Source organism: Spea bombifrons, chromosome 10 (assembly GCF_027358695.1).
Source record: "Spea bombifrons isolate aSpeBom1 chromosome 10, aSpeBom1.2.pri, whole genome shotgun sequence".
NCBI classification, from domain to species: domain Eukaryota; kingdom Metazoa; phylum Chordata; class Amphibia; order Anura; family Pelobatidae; genus Spea; species Spea bombifrons.
The window spans coordinates 1,298,840-1,315,563 of NC_071096.1; the positions used below are offsets into that span (position 1 = coordinate 1,298,840).

General features: G+C 48.1%; 1 protein-coding gene across 1 annotated transcript; it reads right to left on the reverse strand.

The window, feature by feature from the left end:
• Positions 1-861: 861 nt before the first annotated feature.
• ZNF143 (zinc finger protein 143) lies at positions 862-15,465 on the reverse strand. The gene is made up of 15 exons (XM_053448874.1): positions 15,364-15,465; positions 11,416-11,529; positions 11,244-11,336; positions 10,357-10,434; positions 10,039-10,116; positions 9,568-9,764; positions 8,969-9,043; positions 8,204-8,323; positions 7,872-7,947; positions 7,356-7,481; positions 5,829-6,008; positions 5,424-5,651; positions 2,107-2,234; positions 1,730-1,876; positions 862-1,527 (listed from the first exon to the last, which is right to left on the reverse strand). The coding sequence occupies exons 1-15, from the start codon at positions 15,407-15,409 to the stop codon at positions 1,444-1,446; spliced, it is 1,770 nt and encodes a 589-aa protein (XP_053304849.1). The 5' UTR covers positions 15,410-15,465; the 3' UTR covers positions 862-1,443.
• Between the last annotated feature and the right edge of the window lie 1,259 nt (positions 15,466-16,724).

A 16,724-nucleotide genomic window follows, 5' to 3' on the forward strand; every position in this document is an offset into this window, starting at 1 on the left:
TCTGAAACCCCTCTGAAAAGTAACACTGAATTTCATGCAGAGAAGTTGATTTGGTTGCATTTGGGCTTCAATCAGCTACAATTAAACAACGCGCTGGAAGATACACAATGTAACATTTTTATTAAGTAGCTCAGCAGTTTTTAATTCATTTTCAACAAATGTTCCGACCGGTTTAGCTCTCCGGGGGCTAATCCGGTTTTTGTTTTATTACTGGTGCAGGACTCGAAAGAGAACGACCTTCCCTGGCCTGGAGCAGAGATAACGCGAAGCGCGTCAGGGATGTCCTAAGACTTAGTAAAATACGTTTAAAAACTGCTGAGCGTTTCAGATGACGTTAAAGTAACGTTTCTGCGATATTTCTACCAAGTTCCAGGGGATATGGGATACAAGACTGAAATTCAGCCAAAAACCTATATCGGCTCAAAGTATTTGCTTTAATCACAACAGTAACTCATCAAAATCATTTAAAAAGCCTTAAATATCCCATTTTCCATGGAAAAAAATGAATCTAGAGGAAGCTCTACAATCTACTGTTTTTAACGTGATTTTCCCAGGATTACCTAAACTTTTGACGCCTTGATGTTAGATCTGTATTTTATAGAAAAAAATGCAGAGATCGGGGTAAAATTAGAACATAAAGGATTATGTATTATTAAAAAAAAATGAGCAATTCTTGTGCCAAGTGCTAAATTTAGAGTAACCATCAGAAAAAAAATCACTACAAACGCGGCACGCGGCGCTGGAATTGCGTCAGCTGCGTCTCAATAAATAGGGGTCAATAAATAAAGCCGGGTAACGCAGTTTCTCACATCTCTGAGGAAAAGCTTAGGGGCCCCTGTCATTAACGGGTCTTAATTAGCTAATCGAGGGCAGAACGAGGCAGACGGCCCCCCGACGTGAAACGCTGGCATTATACTTCAGATCTGAAATTCATAGAAACTATTCATATAAATTACAGGAAGAAAAGACATTTCATGTTTAGAATAATCTACAACCAAAACATATATTTTTTTACATAATCAGATGAAAAGATAAAATGGAATTAGCCCTTTCAGCATTAATAATCTTTATTTACAAAGAGTACAAGATAATAGAACAGCCAATGGGAATCAGATGAATTCTGGGAGCGAGAAAATACCTGTCCTTGTCTGAGGGTCTGTCAAAAACGCAGCGAATACTGGAAATGTCCCTGGTTTTCCCTTAAAGTCCAATTTCCTAGAAATTGTCGTTATTATACAAATCCGAAAGCGCTTGCCGTGGTCGCCCGCGGGCTCACCAGAAATGTGCAAACGCGTCTGGTTACTAAAGCTATACAAATCCGCCTTGGATCCGAGCGCCGAGGCAGGCGTCCCCGTCCTCAGCTACCGGCGCGCAGAGCAATCGCTGGAACCGGCAGAGAATGTTCTAATAAAAGCGAGAGTAACTGCTGAGGATTACTGGCCGTTAATCCTCCATCCCCGGGGATTCGCCCTGCTGTATTCTCGATGCTATCCTGATGGCTTCTTCTAAAGACTGCTGCTCCCCGAGCTGATCGAGACACAAAAAACACAAATTAATCATTGAGAAACAACAACTAAGGTAACTTAGTTACAGGGCTGGAGGACCCGGCTAGAAGCGGCAACTACGTGGGGTTGTCTGGGTGCATGCGCGGTCACACATGCGCGTTATTCCGTAAGCGGCAGTGAAATGCGACCGGGCTGCGTAGCTCACGGTCTCTTGCTCCGCTCACCTGTACTGCAATTTGCGTTCCGTTGGACGTGGCCAGTAGCGTCACCGGTCGGGACTCGGTGGTCACTAAGTGGTGACCGTGCTGCTGATGGCCGATCTCTGTGGACGCCGCGTGGAATGCAGATAAGTCTTGGGCCACGATTGCCACCTGCGTTATAAATGAAAGTAATTCACCCATAAAAAGCACTCGGCGGACCGAATCCTAAAGGGGTCTACTGGGGGTTAATTCCACCTCGAAGAACCTCTAAGAACCTTGACCTTGAGCAGAAGGTCACGGGATATAAGCCTGGTCCATGGAGATGGAATAAAACAGCAAGTCATTTTATAGATTAAAAAGCCTTTCTTTATTAAACGTTTCTTGGCGGGAGCCGGACTCACGTGTTGGGTTCCATCTTGGGAAATAAGCGCCAGTTGTTGTCCAGACTGAGTCACGGCGGTCGGGAGACCATCCTCTGTCTCCACCCCAGTCACATAGGTGATCTGAGAGCCTTTCAAGACATCTTCCGCTGAACCAACAAAAAACAATCAGGATTAGGTGCAAGAAGCAAGGTTTCCCCCGAGATCCACAAAAGACAGAAGGGCGGTAGCGCCACGATTTCCACGCACAGGAAGTGACATCACGGCACCACTTCCTGCGCATGAAACACAGGCTTGATTTTCACACATGCTCAGTTTTAATGTTTGATGAATCCCGTTGCTTTGGGAGATACGAGACGGGGTAAGAAACAGATCAACCTCCCACCACATGGGGAGCGCGTCTTTCTGATAATTCGATTACATTTATCATCATTTCCCAACGACCCGGACAGACCCCCTCATTTAAAGCTTTTACTGAGTACAACCCTCTCGCCCCAAGCACCGGACCCAGCTGGTAGCAGGTCACTCGCCCTTGGGGTAACGAAAGGCATCGAAACGCAAAAACAGACACAATATACCCAGCACTGGTTAAACGTTAGCCGCAGAGCACACACTCCGCCAGACTATAACCGTCCCCTCGCCGAGATTAAACTCTGATGGCTCTGAAGTTACACAATAACCGCATTGTGTGCAGAGTGAGGTCATCACAGTGTTTTTGGTTAATGAATAACTTTGCAGAAACGTTGACTTTGATATAAAAAGAGCTGTCGCTCAGCATTTGTCATGTAATAGACCGGCTATTGCGATATAACGCCACCAAACTGTTTTTAAACCATAACGTTCCTAACCTGCCCCTGTTTTACCGCATTACCCCCCCCCCGACCTCTCCCATACTACGAGTTAACGTTCCTATCCTCTTCTTCGTGAAATAACAAGCTCTTAAATGGCGCGTCTTTTTGCACTTATTATACACGGGGGAAGAGACAGCGGCGCACCGGAAAGCAGAAGACCCCCCTACACGAGGGTCCCTGCCAGGTCTTCTTTTGCTTTCTGATGTTCCGTTTGGTCCGGTCTGGATCTCTGGCGCCGGCTCCCGTCTTGTGCGGGGAACGCGGTTGAACTCGGAAGCTGCGAGATCTATGCTTGGCGTGCGGCTCGCTGTACTTCATTAAAGAGACAAAGGCCCCCCCGTGTTACCCAACTGCCCTAAAGCTATAAAGTAGACGATACGGGCACTTATTTCGGGGTGCACAGATCAGATTCTGGCTCGCAGCGGCATCGGTGACCCAGAGGGCCGGTTTGGACCTCGGAACGAGCGTTAGGGCAGACAGGGTCAGGGTACGTGTTGTGGTTCCAGCATTTGGATTATAGTTTGGGCTGCTGAGCGCCCTCTAGTGTTCACTTTAAAGAGCGGGCATCATCAGCCTGCATTACACGGATGTGTTTCTCTATGGCAACGGGTGAAAAGGGCCAATAAAGGTGCCCCCCACCCGCTCTGCAGAAAATATATTTATATGTCTTTACAAAATGAGAAGAATAAGGATGTCCTCCCTAAGGAAACAAATACTTACTGCATCAGAAACATCGTCCCAGTAGTTTTACAAATGCCACATTTTGCCCTATTAGGTGGGCAATGATGGGTAGAAATGCCTGGTTACCATAGCAGCAGGAACTGGTTTTTAAGAACCTGGGTGTTATTTTTGGGAGTTTAATCCTTTTAGGGGTAAAATGGCAGATCAGCTAATGTTTCTGCGGGTTCTAAAATAACAAAATGTTTTCTCTGCGCCTTCAGCGTTTCCGTGTTGTGAAACGCGTGTTGTGGCGGAGAAACATTTCTGCAGCCATGTAATTAAACGTAATGTTAACCGATATCCGCGTATCCCGAAAAGCGTGCTGTCACTGGGGTTATACAGAGCGGGCAGCTGCTTATCTGATAAACTCCGAAAGCTCTGAATAAACAAGAGAGAACCATGACTCACACTCATAACTCACACTCACGACAACCACCCCTGTGCAGTCCGTTCTGTTTCATTGTTAAGGACAAGAAACAAAGTGTGAATAAAACGTGTCAGCCTTTATAACGTACACAATGCCAACAACGCTCCTGCTTTACCCCGTGATTAATCTCGGCCGATATAAACCACATGCTGTTCTGGGCTTTGGTAGAAGGCTCAGCTAATTAGTAGCCGATTTATTAAATAACCAGAAGCCAGGCGGTGGATGTTAGTGATAGGTGTGAATGCTTACACAGAAACAGCCAACTTTCATACCTCACCTAGAACTGGCCTTTCACCAGAATGCTCACACAAACACACTAATTAATTACTCAAATCCACCAAAATCTTTAAATATCCCTCTATATTCCTCATATTATATATTATATACTCCTGTATATATTACATACTCCCCCGTATAACAAATCCCGCCCTTATAACCCGTTATATCCTGTATATTCCTCATATTATATATTATATACTCTCCCCCCGTATAACTAATCCCGTCCTTATAACCCGTTATATCCTGTATATTCCTCATATTATATATTATATACTCCTGTATATATTACATACTCCCCCCGTATAACTAATCCTGTCCTTATAACCCGTTATATGCCTCATATTATATACTCTCCGGCCGTATAACTAATCCCATCCATATAACCCGTTATATCCCTGTATATTCCTCATATTATATATTATATACTCTCCGGCCGTATAACTAATCCCGTCCATATAACCCGTTATATCCCTGTATATTCCTCATATTATATATTATATACTCTCCGGCCGTATAACTAATCCCGTCCTTATAACCCGTTATATCCCTGTATATCCCCCATATTATATATTATATACTCTCCGGCCCGTATAACTAATCCCGTCCTTATAACCCGTTATATCCCTGTATATTCCTCATATTATATATTATATATTCTCCGGCCGTATAACTAATCCCGTCTTTATAACCCGTTATATCCTGTATATTCCTCATATTATATATTATATACTCTCCCCCCCCCCCCCCGTATAACTAATCCCGTCCTTATAACCCGTTATATCCTGTATATTCCTCATATTATATATTATATACTCTCCGGCCGTATAACTAATCCCGTCCTTATAACCCGTTATATCCTGTATATTCCTCATATTATATATTATATACTCTCCGGCCCGTATAACTAATCCCGTCCTTATAACCCATTATATCCCTGTATATTCCTCATAATATATACTCTCCGGTCGTATAACTAATCCCGTCCTCATATCCCTGTATATTCTCATATTATATATATATTATGAACCGATGAGAGGTGAGTGTTGCACGTGGTCACTTACGTGGCTGCGGAACGAAGAAGCTCTCTGGCTCCTCTTCGATGGGCTCCGTGTCGTTGTGCGCCGTCCTCTTGTGCATGGCCAGCGTGGAGATCTGCTTGTAGGTCTTCCCGCAGTGGTTACAGTTGTAGGGTTTGGAGTGCGTGTGAACCACGTGATGTTTGTACAGACTGGAGTATTCCGTGAAGCGTTTGTCACAGCCGGGTACGGTGCACACGTACGGCTTCTCTCCTGCGCAAACAAACGAGAGGCTATCGGCAGGAGCCTGGAACATGGCGGCACAAATAACACGCGCTAACTAAACACGAGCCGTACTAAGAAACGCTGCAACGAATATAGGGCATTTGCGAATGAATGAAAAGACCTGCGTCCCCTCCTGTGGCGTGACCACAGACGTGGGGGCCGTACCTGTGTGTATCCGCACGTGGTTCTTGTAGTTGGTGGCGCTGGCGAACGCTCTCCCGCAGCCGGGCTCGGAGCAGTAGTACGGCCGTTCTCCCGTGTGGGTGCGGATGTGGACTTTTCGGATATTGGATGTTGTGAACGATCTTCCGCAGCCTTCGAACGGACACTTGAACGGTCTTTCACCTGCGCGATAACGGAACGGACCTGTCATTTAGTGCATGCGAGTCCACGTTCTAATTTGGGCCAGGACTTCACTTTGATGGCCCATCCTCACAACCAATCATTCTCAAGAACTGACGCGCTGTTTAGAGCAGGGCTGTCCAAACTCCGGCCCTACAGCTGCTGCATGACTACATCTCCCATAATGCTCTTTCAGCCAAGGGGCTGGCTGAGGAGTATGGGAGATGTAGTCCTGCAGCAGCTGGAGGGCCGCAGGTTGGACACCCCTGGTTTAAAGGCTGGGGGACACATCAACAAGGTGGGGATTGTTGTGTCCTTTGTAGGTCTGGTAACAAGACCCCTGTGGCGCCAACGCACACGATTTCAGAAAGCCAAAGACTCGTCAGCTGTCCTGAGCCCCGGAGAGGGGTAAATAAAATGCAAAAACCTTAAAATATATAAAAAATATAATTATTGTAGAGGATATGCTGGGTGTTTAAGGCTCCGCTGCCGCTGGATTTTGGCTGCCGGGTGTTAACGGTGGTACCTGGCAGGCAGCGCTAACAGCCAATAGCGTTCATTCTGGCGATTTCAAAAAAGAAAAAAGCCGTTACGGCTACTTGTTTCCAGAGAACATCGTGTTTATTTTGGACCGAATGCCGGCTTTTCTGTGCGGCGAATTCAGATGCTTTCTAAGGAAAATATGACAAGAAAGCGAGTCTGTCGGCGGAGAACAGAATGTGCCGTCCTCACCGCTCCCAAAACACACAAAGCTCTGACTCCTGCCAAGGCCCGCCGGCTGTTACAATATTATATAATTTCCCGTTTCCACGGCAGCAGCAATCCTTCCACAACACGCAACGACGACATATGAATGAGCCGGACCGAGACCCACTTTAAAGGGCAAGAACATCAAAAAATAACGGAAAGTCTTATGTAACCAGAGATGAGACGCACGCGGCGGCTATTAATATATAAAGTTACAGGGCCGGAGTCCGTCCTCGGCAAAGAAAACCCCGGCAGCCTCACTAACGTCCTCCGCTCCGGCCTCCCACCTCAAGAAAACTGCACGTTTCTAACATCTTTGGACGTTAGGTTGTTTTTTTCCTTCTTTTTGTTTATATATCAGATAAAGAATACACTGAATTATTGCATTAATGTCCAAAAAGGTTAGCAGCCTCTGTGCACTGCGAGTACAGCGCTGTGCAAACCGTTCACATATCAATGACAAACGTAGCCATACCCCTTCAGCTGGAGCTGATCGCGCGTGATCGGAGTCGGCCATCCTGTGCCCTGTACAGTCCCGAAGGGACGACTATTAAGAAAAGTACTTTCACAAAGTTTGTTTTAAGGCTAAAGAGCGAGCCCGACCTGTGTGAGTCCGGATGTGTTTCTGGAGGTCGCCGGACGTTTTGAAGGACTTGGTGCAGTTCTCCTCCGTGCACCGGTACGGCTTCTCCCCCGTGTGCGTCCGGACGTGGCTTTTTAACCCGTAACCTGGGGGGGGGGGACGCGCACGTTAGTCGCTCTGATCGTGAAACTTTCTGATATTATACACAACACGCTTTATCGGGAAATGAATCGCTTCCCGGCAGAAACAGACGCAGTTTCATTCGGTTAATATTTTTCTAAATAAGAGACAGAAACGACACGGAGAGCGTAGACATAGAAGCTATAATCTGCCCCACATAATCTGCGCGATAACAACCTGAATCAAGATAACAGCGGGAACCAAAAAGCCCCCGTTCAGGAATCATCGCTGAGACAGAATCTGGCTGTATTTTACAGAAATTCTAGGATATAAAAATAATGATAAACGTAAATACGGCCGTTTTAAACTCGTATAACACGATTAATAATAATAATAATTATCGGCCGCACAATTACCTGTCGCGAACGCTTTCCCGCAGCCCCCGTGCTCACACTGGTACGGCCGGTCCCCCGTGTGCGATCTTTCGTGGACCTGAGGGGGCAGTTTGGATTTTTAGGAGATGATCGGGGGGGGGGGGGTTTAAAACATTAACATTAGTATCACAGAAATGCGATGTTAACCCTTGCAAGGTTTTATCTGAAATCTGCAGAAGCACTGAGAACGGACATTAGCGAGCGCTAATGTTACCGGCGCCCGCGGCTTATCTACGGGCTGCGGGTGAGTGGCATGTACCACGTGGCATGTACCGCGTGAAAGAATCACACGGCCCGCCTGGCCGCACGGTTACCTTCAGGTGATGCGCCGTCGTGTAAAGCTTTCCACAGCCCTCGTAGTCGCAGCGAAACGCCTTCTCGTTGGTCTGGGGAGGTTTGGCGGTGACCCGGGGCCCGTGGCCCTGTAACACAATCTGCGAAACAAAAGCTCTTATGAGGATCCGGAAATCATCAAAGAGTTTCTGGGCGGCCGCTCAAAGCTGTTGTTCCACTTGGATAAAGCATTACTTGCACTCTCTGTATGTTTGTGCCGATTTAGTGACAACTCTAAGAATGTTTTTTTAATGTTCTTATGGAAACTGCTTTATTATGTCACGTGACACCCCCCCCCAAGAAAAAAATACAGATGAGGCAGGAGTTGTGTTTCTAATTCTGCATTTAATTACAAAAAAAGCTTTAAAATCAGCAGCTCTAGAAGGACTAAAAGATAACCAGCAGCTTAGTTTCTAAAGGTTCATAATGTTGCCGATTTTTATGGCCGTTTTACTTGAAATTGCTGGTATTTAGATCACGGTATTTTTGCGCAGAGACCATGATACGTGTCGCGCATGTGTGTTAGAGCACAAACCATGCATATGGTGATACGTGTCACACATGCGTGTCAGAGCACAAACCGTATATACGGTGATAGGTGTCGCACATGCGTGTCAGAGCACAAACCGCACATACGTGATACGTGTCGCGCATGCGTGTCAGAGCACTAACCGTACATACGGTGATACGTGTCGCGCATGCGTGTCAGAGCACTAACCGTACATATGGTGATACGTGTCACACACCTGCATTTTCTTCTCCGGGTCAGACTCCGTGATCAGGGCGCCGCTGCCGACACTCTCACCTCCGTCTATAGGCACCTAAAAACAGACGCACCTCTTAACCCTTACAAGTCATAAAATAACGGCTGCGCCCGCTGCTCGGCCCTTCGGCTCAGATCGAGCGAGTTCCCGCGAGAGAGGGAAAACTCGGTCGTCTGGCCCGAGGCCGGGATAGCGTGGAGCCCTGCGGCTGACGTAGAGCCCGCTGTGACGTAGAGCCCGGCCGGGACGCGTCTCCACTGGAGTGTGAGGTTAGGATACCACCTTTTATGTTGAGCACCGAGTATCTGAGCACTCGACCCATCCACGCACTTTTTATGTACACTAGACTTTCAGGCTCGGCATACATTACATTTTTATCACAGCAGCCTAAAGAGGCTTCTAAACAGAGCACTTTTTGAATGCAGTTTAAACATAATTTTGCACTGGTTTTTCCACCATTCACATATTTCCTTCCTTACATGACACGTGACATACGGTGACACAGCACAGCACACATCACACGCCACGGCTGGCATCGTTCACTTATTACTACACGGCGGAGCCCCTGAACCTCGGGTTACCTTCGCTGCATATTGCTCCAACGCGCTGATCGTGTCCGGGTCGATGGTGGCCTCCGCGGTGTGAAGCCCTGCCACGGTGCCGTCGGCTTGGATCGCCAGAATGGTATCGGGTTGCGGGACTTGGACGGTGTGGTGGATGTACGCCGTCGTGCCGTCTTCTAACTGAACGGCCTGCACCGAACTCTGATCGTACGTGTCTGAAGGAGACAAAGACCCAGGTGAAGCAGAGAAGGATCTACATATCCAGCCATGTCTTCACTTCGAATGCAGCCTCCCTTTATACAGGGGTAAGAGTCCTGCTAAGGGGGCATCTTTAAGGGCAGTAAACCTCTGACTACCCAAAAAAGAACATAAATCCTGATCCAAACGTTTGCCGGATTACTCGCTAACAATCCCAGAGCTTCCTTTTGAGTTATACACCGAACGGGGCACAGAAACCCCACCAAGCGGTGATCCCCCCCCCCCGAATACCTTTTGTGGAGTGGTGGATATACGCGGTGGTCCCGTCTTCCAGCTGCACGGCTTGTCCATCTTCCAGACGCAGGCCGTCTATAGTGCAAACACACGCCGTTATTACAAATCACTCTACAACAGACCGCCCGGCTGCTTACACCCCTGAGACCTCCACGTGGACCCGCTGGACCCCCTATGGACACTTCTAGAAGTCCCCCAGAATCATAAGTTCCATTTACAACAACACAACGGGCTCTGCTTTTAGCGAAGGAATGAGGGTCTTCCCCTCTCCAGATGGATGTCAGGCAGTTCTAATGACTTCATATATCCACTTACCACTTTTAGGGACATGTTGTACATACGCAGCAGAGCCGTCCTCCAACTGGATGACTTGTCCTTCCATCAATTTACCATCTAAAGAAATACACAGAATGGAATCATCCCACCGATAACAAGAGGCAGCCAGCGTGATGAAAATCAACACCCATCATTCCACGGGGAATCAGACAACCTCCCCACCTCACTAACCAGAAGCCGGCAATTCACCCCCACCTTACTACCCAGAAGCCGGCAATTCACCCCCACCTCACTACCCAGAAGCCGGCAATTCACCCCCACATTACTACCCAGAACCCGGGAATTCACCCCCACCTTACTACCCGGAAGCCGGCAATTCACCCCCACCTTACTACCCAGAAGCCGGGAATTCACCCCCACCTTACTACCCAGAAGCCGGCAATTCACCCCCACCTTACTACCCAGAAGCCGGCAATTCACCCCCACCTTACTACCCGGAAGCCGGCAATTGACCCCCACCTTACTACCCCGAAGCCGGCAATTCACCCCCACCTCACTACCCAGAAGCCGGCAATTCACCCCCACATTACTACCCAGAACCCGGGAATTCACCCCCACCTTACTACCCCGAAGCCGGCAATTCACCCCCGCCTTACTACCCGGAGGCCGGCAATTCACCCCCACCTTACTACCCGGAGGCCGGCAATTCACCCCCACCTTACTACCCAGAACCCGGCAATTCACCCCCACCTCACTACCCAGAAGCCGGCAATTCACCCCCACCTTACTACCCAGAAGCAGGCAATTCACCCCCACCTTACTACCCAGAAGCAGGCAATTCACCCCCACCTCACTACCCAGAAGCCGGCAATTCACCGGGAGCTGATCAAACGGCGACTGGTCGTCACCCGACATAGAAACATTACCTTTAGAGTTGTGCTGAATATATGCCGTCGATCCATCTGACAACGTCACAGCCTGCAAGCTCACACCGTCCATGGTATCCATACTTTCGCCGTCTGCGGAATAAGACCCTCGGTGAGTACAACATGCGCGACGTCACACAGCACCAAGGGCAGGGTAGAGGGGGTAACGTACCTGCCACGGCCTCGGTGAGGCACAGGGTGACGTGCTGGGCTTCCCCTCCTCCTCCCGGAAACTCGGCCATTCCTTGGGAATCTCGGTTTATCTGAGCGAGCAGCATGTTTTTAACTGAAAGAGAAGCATGCGCCGTTTAGCAAACAGACCCCGAATATACGGGGAGTCTCCGCGTATTTGAGTGAATTATCCTTGGTATTTAGCAAACCCGTTATCAGAGCAAACCGGACGACTGCTCCGGTAAACCCATGGAATGCCGGGGGGTCTGACTATGGCTGCATGAACCCCACTGCTGGCCTGCATGGCGCATGCATTATTGCGACGAGCTCACACGCAATCGTCGCCTGATACCCGCCGCTAAAACAAGTAGCAGGGATCGGTGGCTTCATGAAGCTAAACGGCCAAGTAATGAACAATTATTCCAAATCTGTCATTTACCCCGCAGCGCTGCTCGCTAACACCGGACCCCAACGCTAACGTCTCATAATCCCAGCTTTAAACATAAACATTTTATCCATCGCGCTGTGAAAGGGGCATCTGCAACATCGTATCACCCGGGGCCGACACGCTGCTACATCGAAATCACATCATGGGAAAACCGTTACATTTCAGATTATATCCACTCCCAATCCTTACACCACGTGCCACAAATTAATACTTTTCCTGTTATGTAAAAAAAAAATGTTTTATGTTATACGGGAGCCGCCATCTTGCTCCCCCCCCATCACAGGGTATAAATCTCCCTGAGATATCTGTGATAATAGCGTTACGGAGCGACCTGCGCGGCTGGAAACAATCTCTAGCGCTAGAGGCTCATGCGCCTTCCGCTAAAACACTGCAGGGAGAGAACAGGAAGCGGCTTACAACTTCCTGCTCGGGCTGACGGGAGAGAACAGGAAGCGGCTTACAACTTCCTGCTCGGGCTGACGGGAGGATTCCGACGCATTCCGCACTGAGGGATCATGGGAAACAGAGGGGAATTTGCATGAAGTCTTCTATGGATTTGGTGGATATCTGAGCTGGAGAGCTCCATGGAAAATAAGTTATATCCGAACGCTGCAAGTTCTGCCGCCGGGTCTAAAGAGAACTCACACTGGCAAATACATATTTATATACTGACTGTCAGGCTGCAAAGCTCAGGGGGAGAACTGATAGAAACAATTAAATACTTGAAAGGGATTTAACAAACCACAGCAGGAGAAATATCACAACAATAATCTAAACCTAGACGGAATGGAAGAAAGTTTTACTTTACTGAGAGGGGAGCAGCCTCCCAGAAGAAGTGGTAGAGGGTAATACAGTGAGGGTATTAAACATGGATGGGATAGACATACGGCTCCTGAATCTAAGACGAGGCCAGTGACTGATTAAAGTTGGAGTCTTTAGAGACTAGAAGGGCCGAATGGGGCCGATCTGCTGTCAGGCTCTATGTTTTTCTGTGATAATCTGCGCCGTCCTGTGAGGTATGAAGTATTACCGCGGAGTGTTTTGTGTACCCCAGCGTTGGGCAGTCAGAACGGCCTGCAATACGTTATCATTACGGGAAAAGTGAATCGTAGCATCCCCGATATTCATTCAAACGGACCGTTTATACAGAGACAGAAGTGACGGCTGCAAGCGGGAGATCACACACGCCTTTATTATCGTGATATTACGGGGTTACTGTGACAGATTATCATCGTGATATAGTGCGACAGATAACGGCTCGCCTGCGTCCCACCAGCTCAGTAACATGCAATACGCAGTACTATTGTGATATAATGCAGTATAATTGCCCTGATATGCTGCAATATATATACGGTATTATTGCCCAACTAGTAATGTGTGTTATATACAATAACCAACGATTATTACACCATGACACAGCGCTGAATTATCCTGATATACTGGATTATACAGTTTCCAATATAATCTCCTTGATAACATTTAGTAGGTTATCCCCATAAACCTGAAATATTGCTACAGCTCCCTCGATATATTTACCTAAGTATTGTGTAGTCCAGCTATTATTGTGATATTAGTATGCAGGGTTATTATCCTGCCATATACTGTGTTATAATTCAGCAATATTCTGTATTACTATCGGGATATCAGTCGTTATACGGCGTTACTTTACGATATTCTGTATTACTATCGGGATATCAGTCGTTATACAGCGTCACTCTGCAATATACTGTATTACTATCGGGATATCAGTCGGTATACGGCGTCACTCTGCGATATTCTGTATTACTATCGGGATATCAGTCGTTATACGGTGTTATGCTACGATATTCTGTATTACTATCGGGATATCAGTCGTTATACGGTGTTATGCTACGATATTCTGTATTACTATCAGGATATCAGTCGTTATACAGCGTCACTCTGCGATATACTGTATTACTATCGGGATATCAGTCGTTATACGGCGTTACTCTGAGATATTCTGTATTACTATCGGGATATCAGTCGGTATACAGCATCACTCTGCGATATTCTGTATTACTATCGGGATATCAGTCGTTATACGGCGTCACTCTACGATATTCTGTATTACTATCGGGATATCAGTCGTTATACGGCGTTACTCTGCGATATACTGTATTACCATGGAGATATCACATGGGGATATCAGTCGGTATACAGCATCACTCTGCGATATTCTGTATTACTATCGGGATATCAGTTGGTATACAGCATCACTCCGATATACTGTATTACTATCGGGATATCAGTCGTTATACGGCGTCACTCTGTATTACTATCGGGATATCAGTCGTTATACGGCGTCACTCTGCAATATTCTGTATTACTGTCGGGATATCAGTCGTTATACGGCGTCACTCTGCGATATTCTGTATTACTATCGGGATATCAGTCGTTATACAGCGTCACTCTGCTATATTCTGTATAACTATCGGGATATCAGTCGTTATACGGCATCACTCTGCGATATTCTGTATTACTATCGGGATATCAGTCGTTATACAGCGTCACTCTGCGATATTCTGTATTACTATCGGGATATCAGTCGTTATACGGCATCACTCTGCGATATTCTGTATTACTATCGGGATATCAGTCGTTATACGGCGTTACTCTGCGATATTCTGTATAACTATCGGGATATCAGTCGGTTTACAGCATCACTGCGATATCCTGTATTACTATCGGGATATCAGTCGTTATACGGCGTCACTCTGCGATATTCTTTATTACTATCGGGATATCAGTCGTTATACGACGTTACTTTACGATATTCTGTATTACTATCGGGATATCAGTCGTTATACGGCGTTACTTTACGATATTCTGTATTACTATCGGGATATCAGTCGTTATACGGCGTTACTTTACGATATTCTGTATTACTATCGGGATATCAGTCGTTATACGGCGTTACTTTACGATATTCTGTATTACTATCGGGATATCAGTCGTTATACGGCGTTACTCTGCGATATTCTGTATTACTATCGGGATATCAGTCGTTATACGGCGTCACTCTGCGATATACTGTATTACTATCGGGATATCAGTCGTTACACGGCGTCACTCTGCGATATACTGTATTACTATCGGGATATCAGTCGTTACACGGCGTCACTCTGCGATATACTGTATTACTATCGGGATATCAGTCGTTATACGGTGTTATGCTACGATATTCTGTATTACTATCTGGATATCAGTCGATATACAGTGTCACTCTGCGATATTCTGTATTACTATGGGGATATCTCGGGCCTGTAGGGCTGATATCCCGACACCGGCGGGTAAACAGGGCTCCTGCATGTATATATAACTCTAAACCCGCGCCCGGGGCAGCACTCGGCGCCCTTCTCCCCGTGCGGTGGCTACAGGTCGCTCGAGGCCCGCAAGGAGGAGTGCCCGGCCCTGCTTCTGGCTCCCCGGGCTCCCGGCCGCAGTAAGGCACCCTGGGTAACAGCACATTTATATACCAACCTCCGACACAATTTTCCAACAATTCCTCCGTCCGACCACCATGCATCAGGGCAGGAAACGGCCGCGGACTGGAGGCCCCGCGCTACGGATAGCAGCATAACAAAGCAAGGAGGGGGCGCCGGGGGTGTGACTGAACGGCACGGGTAGGCCTCCCATTGGATAAAGGTGTGGGAGCACTGTGAGGAGCCTCCTGGTGATTGGTGGAACTCGAGGGCTGGCAGTCAGGCAAGCGAAAGCAGATGATATTGTTATACAGCCGGCAGGGCTCCCTTCCTACCCCGAGGGCTCGCTCATCCCGCTGCTCATTGGCTGTGCGAGCCGTGTCGTTCGGAAAACGCGTGCTTTTATTGGGTACTGCCACTGTCAGCTGAAGTGAAGCCACGCCCAGGTGTGGTCAAGCTGATGCTGATTCTGGGGCTGACGAGAAGCGCCGCCATTTTGTAGGTGGCTGCGGGTTGCCTGGGTTGGGAGCTGGATCCGGATTAACAGGCGGGAAACCGCCCGCTGAGGTCGTTTGTGTGTTAGGGGCCCGCGGGCCAGGGCACGTCCAACACTGACACAATAACACAGTGTGTAAACATCAGGTCTGACAAACATTCGCTCGGGGCTCTATGAGTGAAACATTCACCCAGCGTCCGGGGCTCGGAACAGACATTCACTCAGGGGCCGGGGCTCGGAACAGACATTCACTCGGGGGCCGGGGCTCGGGACCGACACAGGCGCCCAGGGGCTCTGTGACTGAAACATTCACCCGGGGGCTTTGTGACTGAAACATTCAACTAGAGGCCCAGGACTCTGGGACAGAAACATTCACCCAAGGGCCGGGGGCTTTGTGACTGAAACATTCACCCAGAGGCTGGGGGCTCTGTGACTGAAACATTCACCCAGGGGCCTGGGGCTCTGTGATTGAAACATTCACCCAGGGGCCAGGGGGCCCTGTGACTGAAACATTCACCCACGGGCCGGGGGCTTTGTGACTGAAATATTAACCCAGGGTTCGAGACAGAGACATTCACCCAGGGGCCGGGGACTCTGTGACTGAAACATTCACCCAGGGGCCAGGGGGCTCTGTGACTGAAACATTCACCCAGGGGGCTCTGTGACTGAAACATTCACCCAGGGGCTAGGGGGCTCTGTGACTGAAACATTCACCCAGGGGCCAGGGGGCTCTGTGACTGAAACATTCACCCATGGGCCAGGGGGCTCTGTGACTGAAACATTCACCCAAGGGCCGGGGGCTCTGTGACTGAAACATTCACCCAGCTTATACGGATTAGACATTTCTTTTCTACGTGGCACTTCCACGCTATTTCATATCCAGAAAAGAACATTTGTGGGGTAAACACCTTGGTCCCGCTGCA

Bases quoted from the DNA above. Each gene is read 5' to 3' on its own strand.
- ZNF143 (XM_053448874.1), bottom strand. From the start codon at position 15,409: ATGCATGGTGGTCGGACGGAGGAATTGTTGGAAAATTGTGTCGGAG. The intron at 11,337-11,415 runs GTACGTTACCCC...CTTATTCCGCAG, and splicing joins CCTCACCGAGGCCGTGGCAG to ACGGCGAAAGTATGGATACC. The intron at 10,117-10,356 runs GTAAGTGGATAT...TTTGCACTATAG, and splicing joins ACAACATGTCCCTAAAAGTG to ACGGCCTGCGTCTGGAAGAT.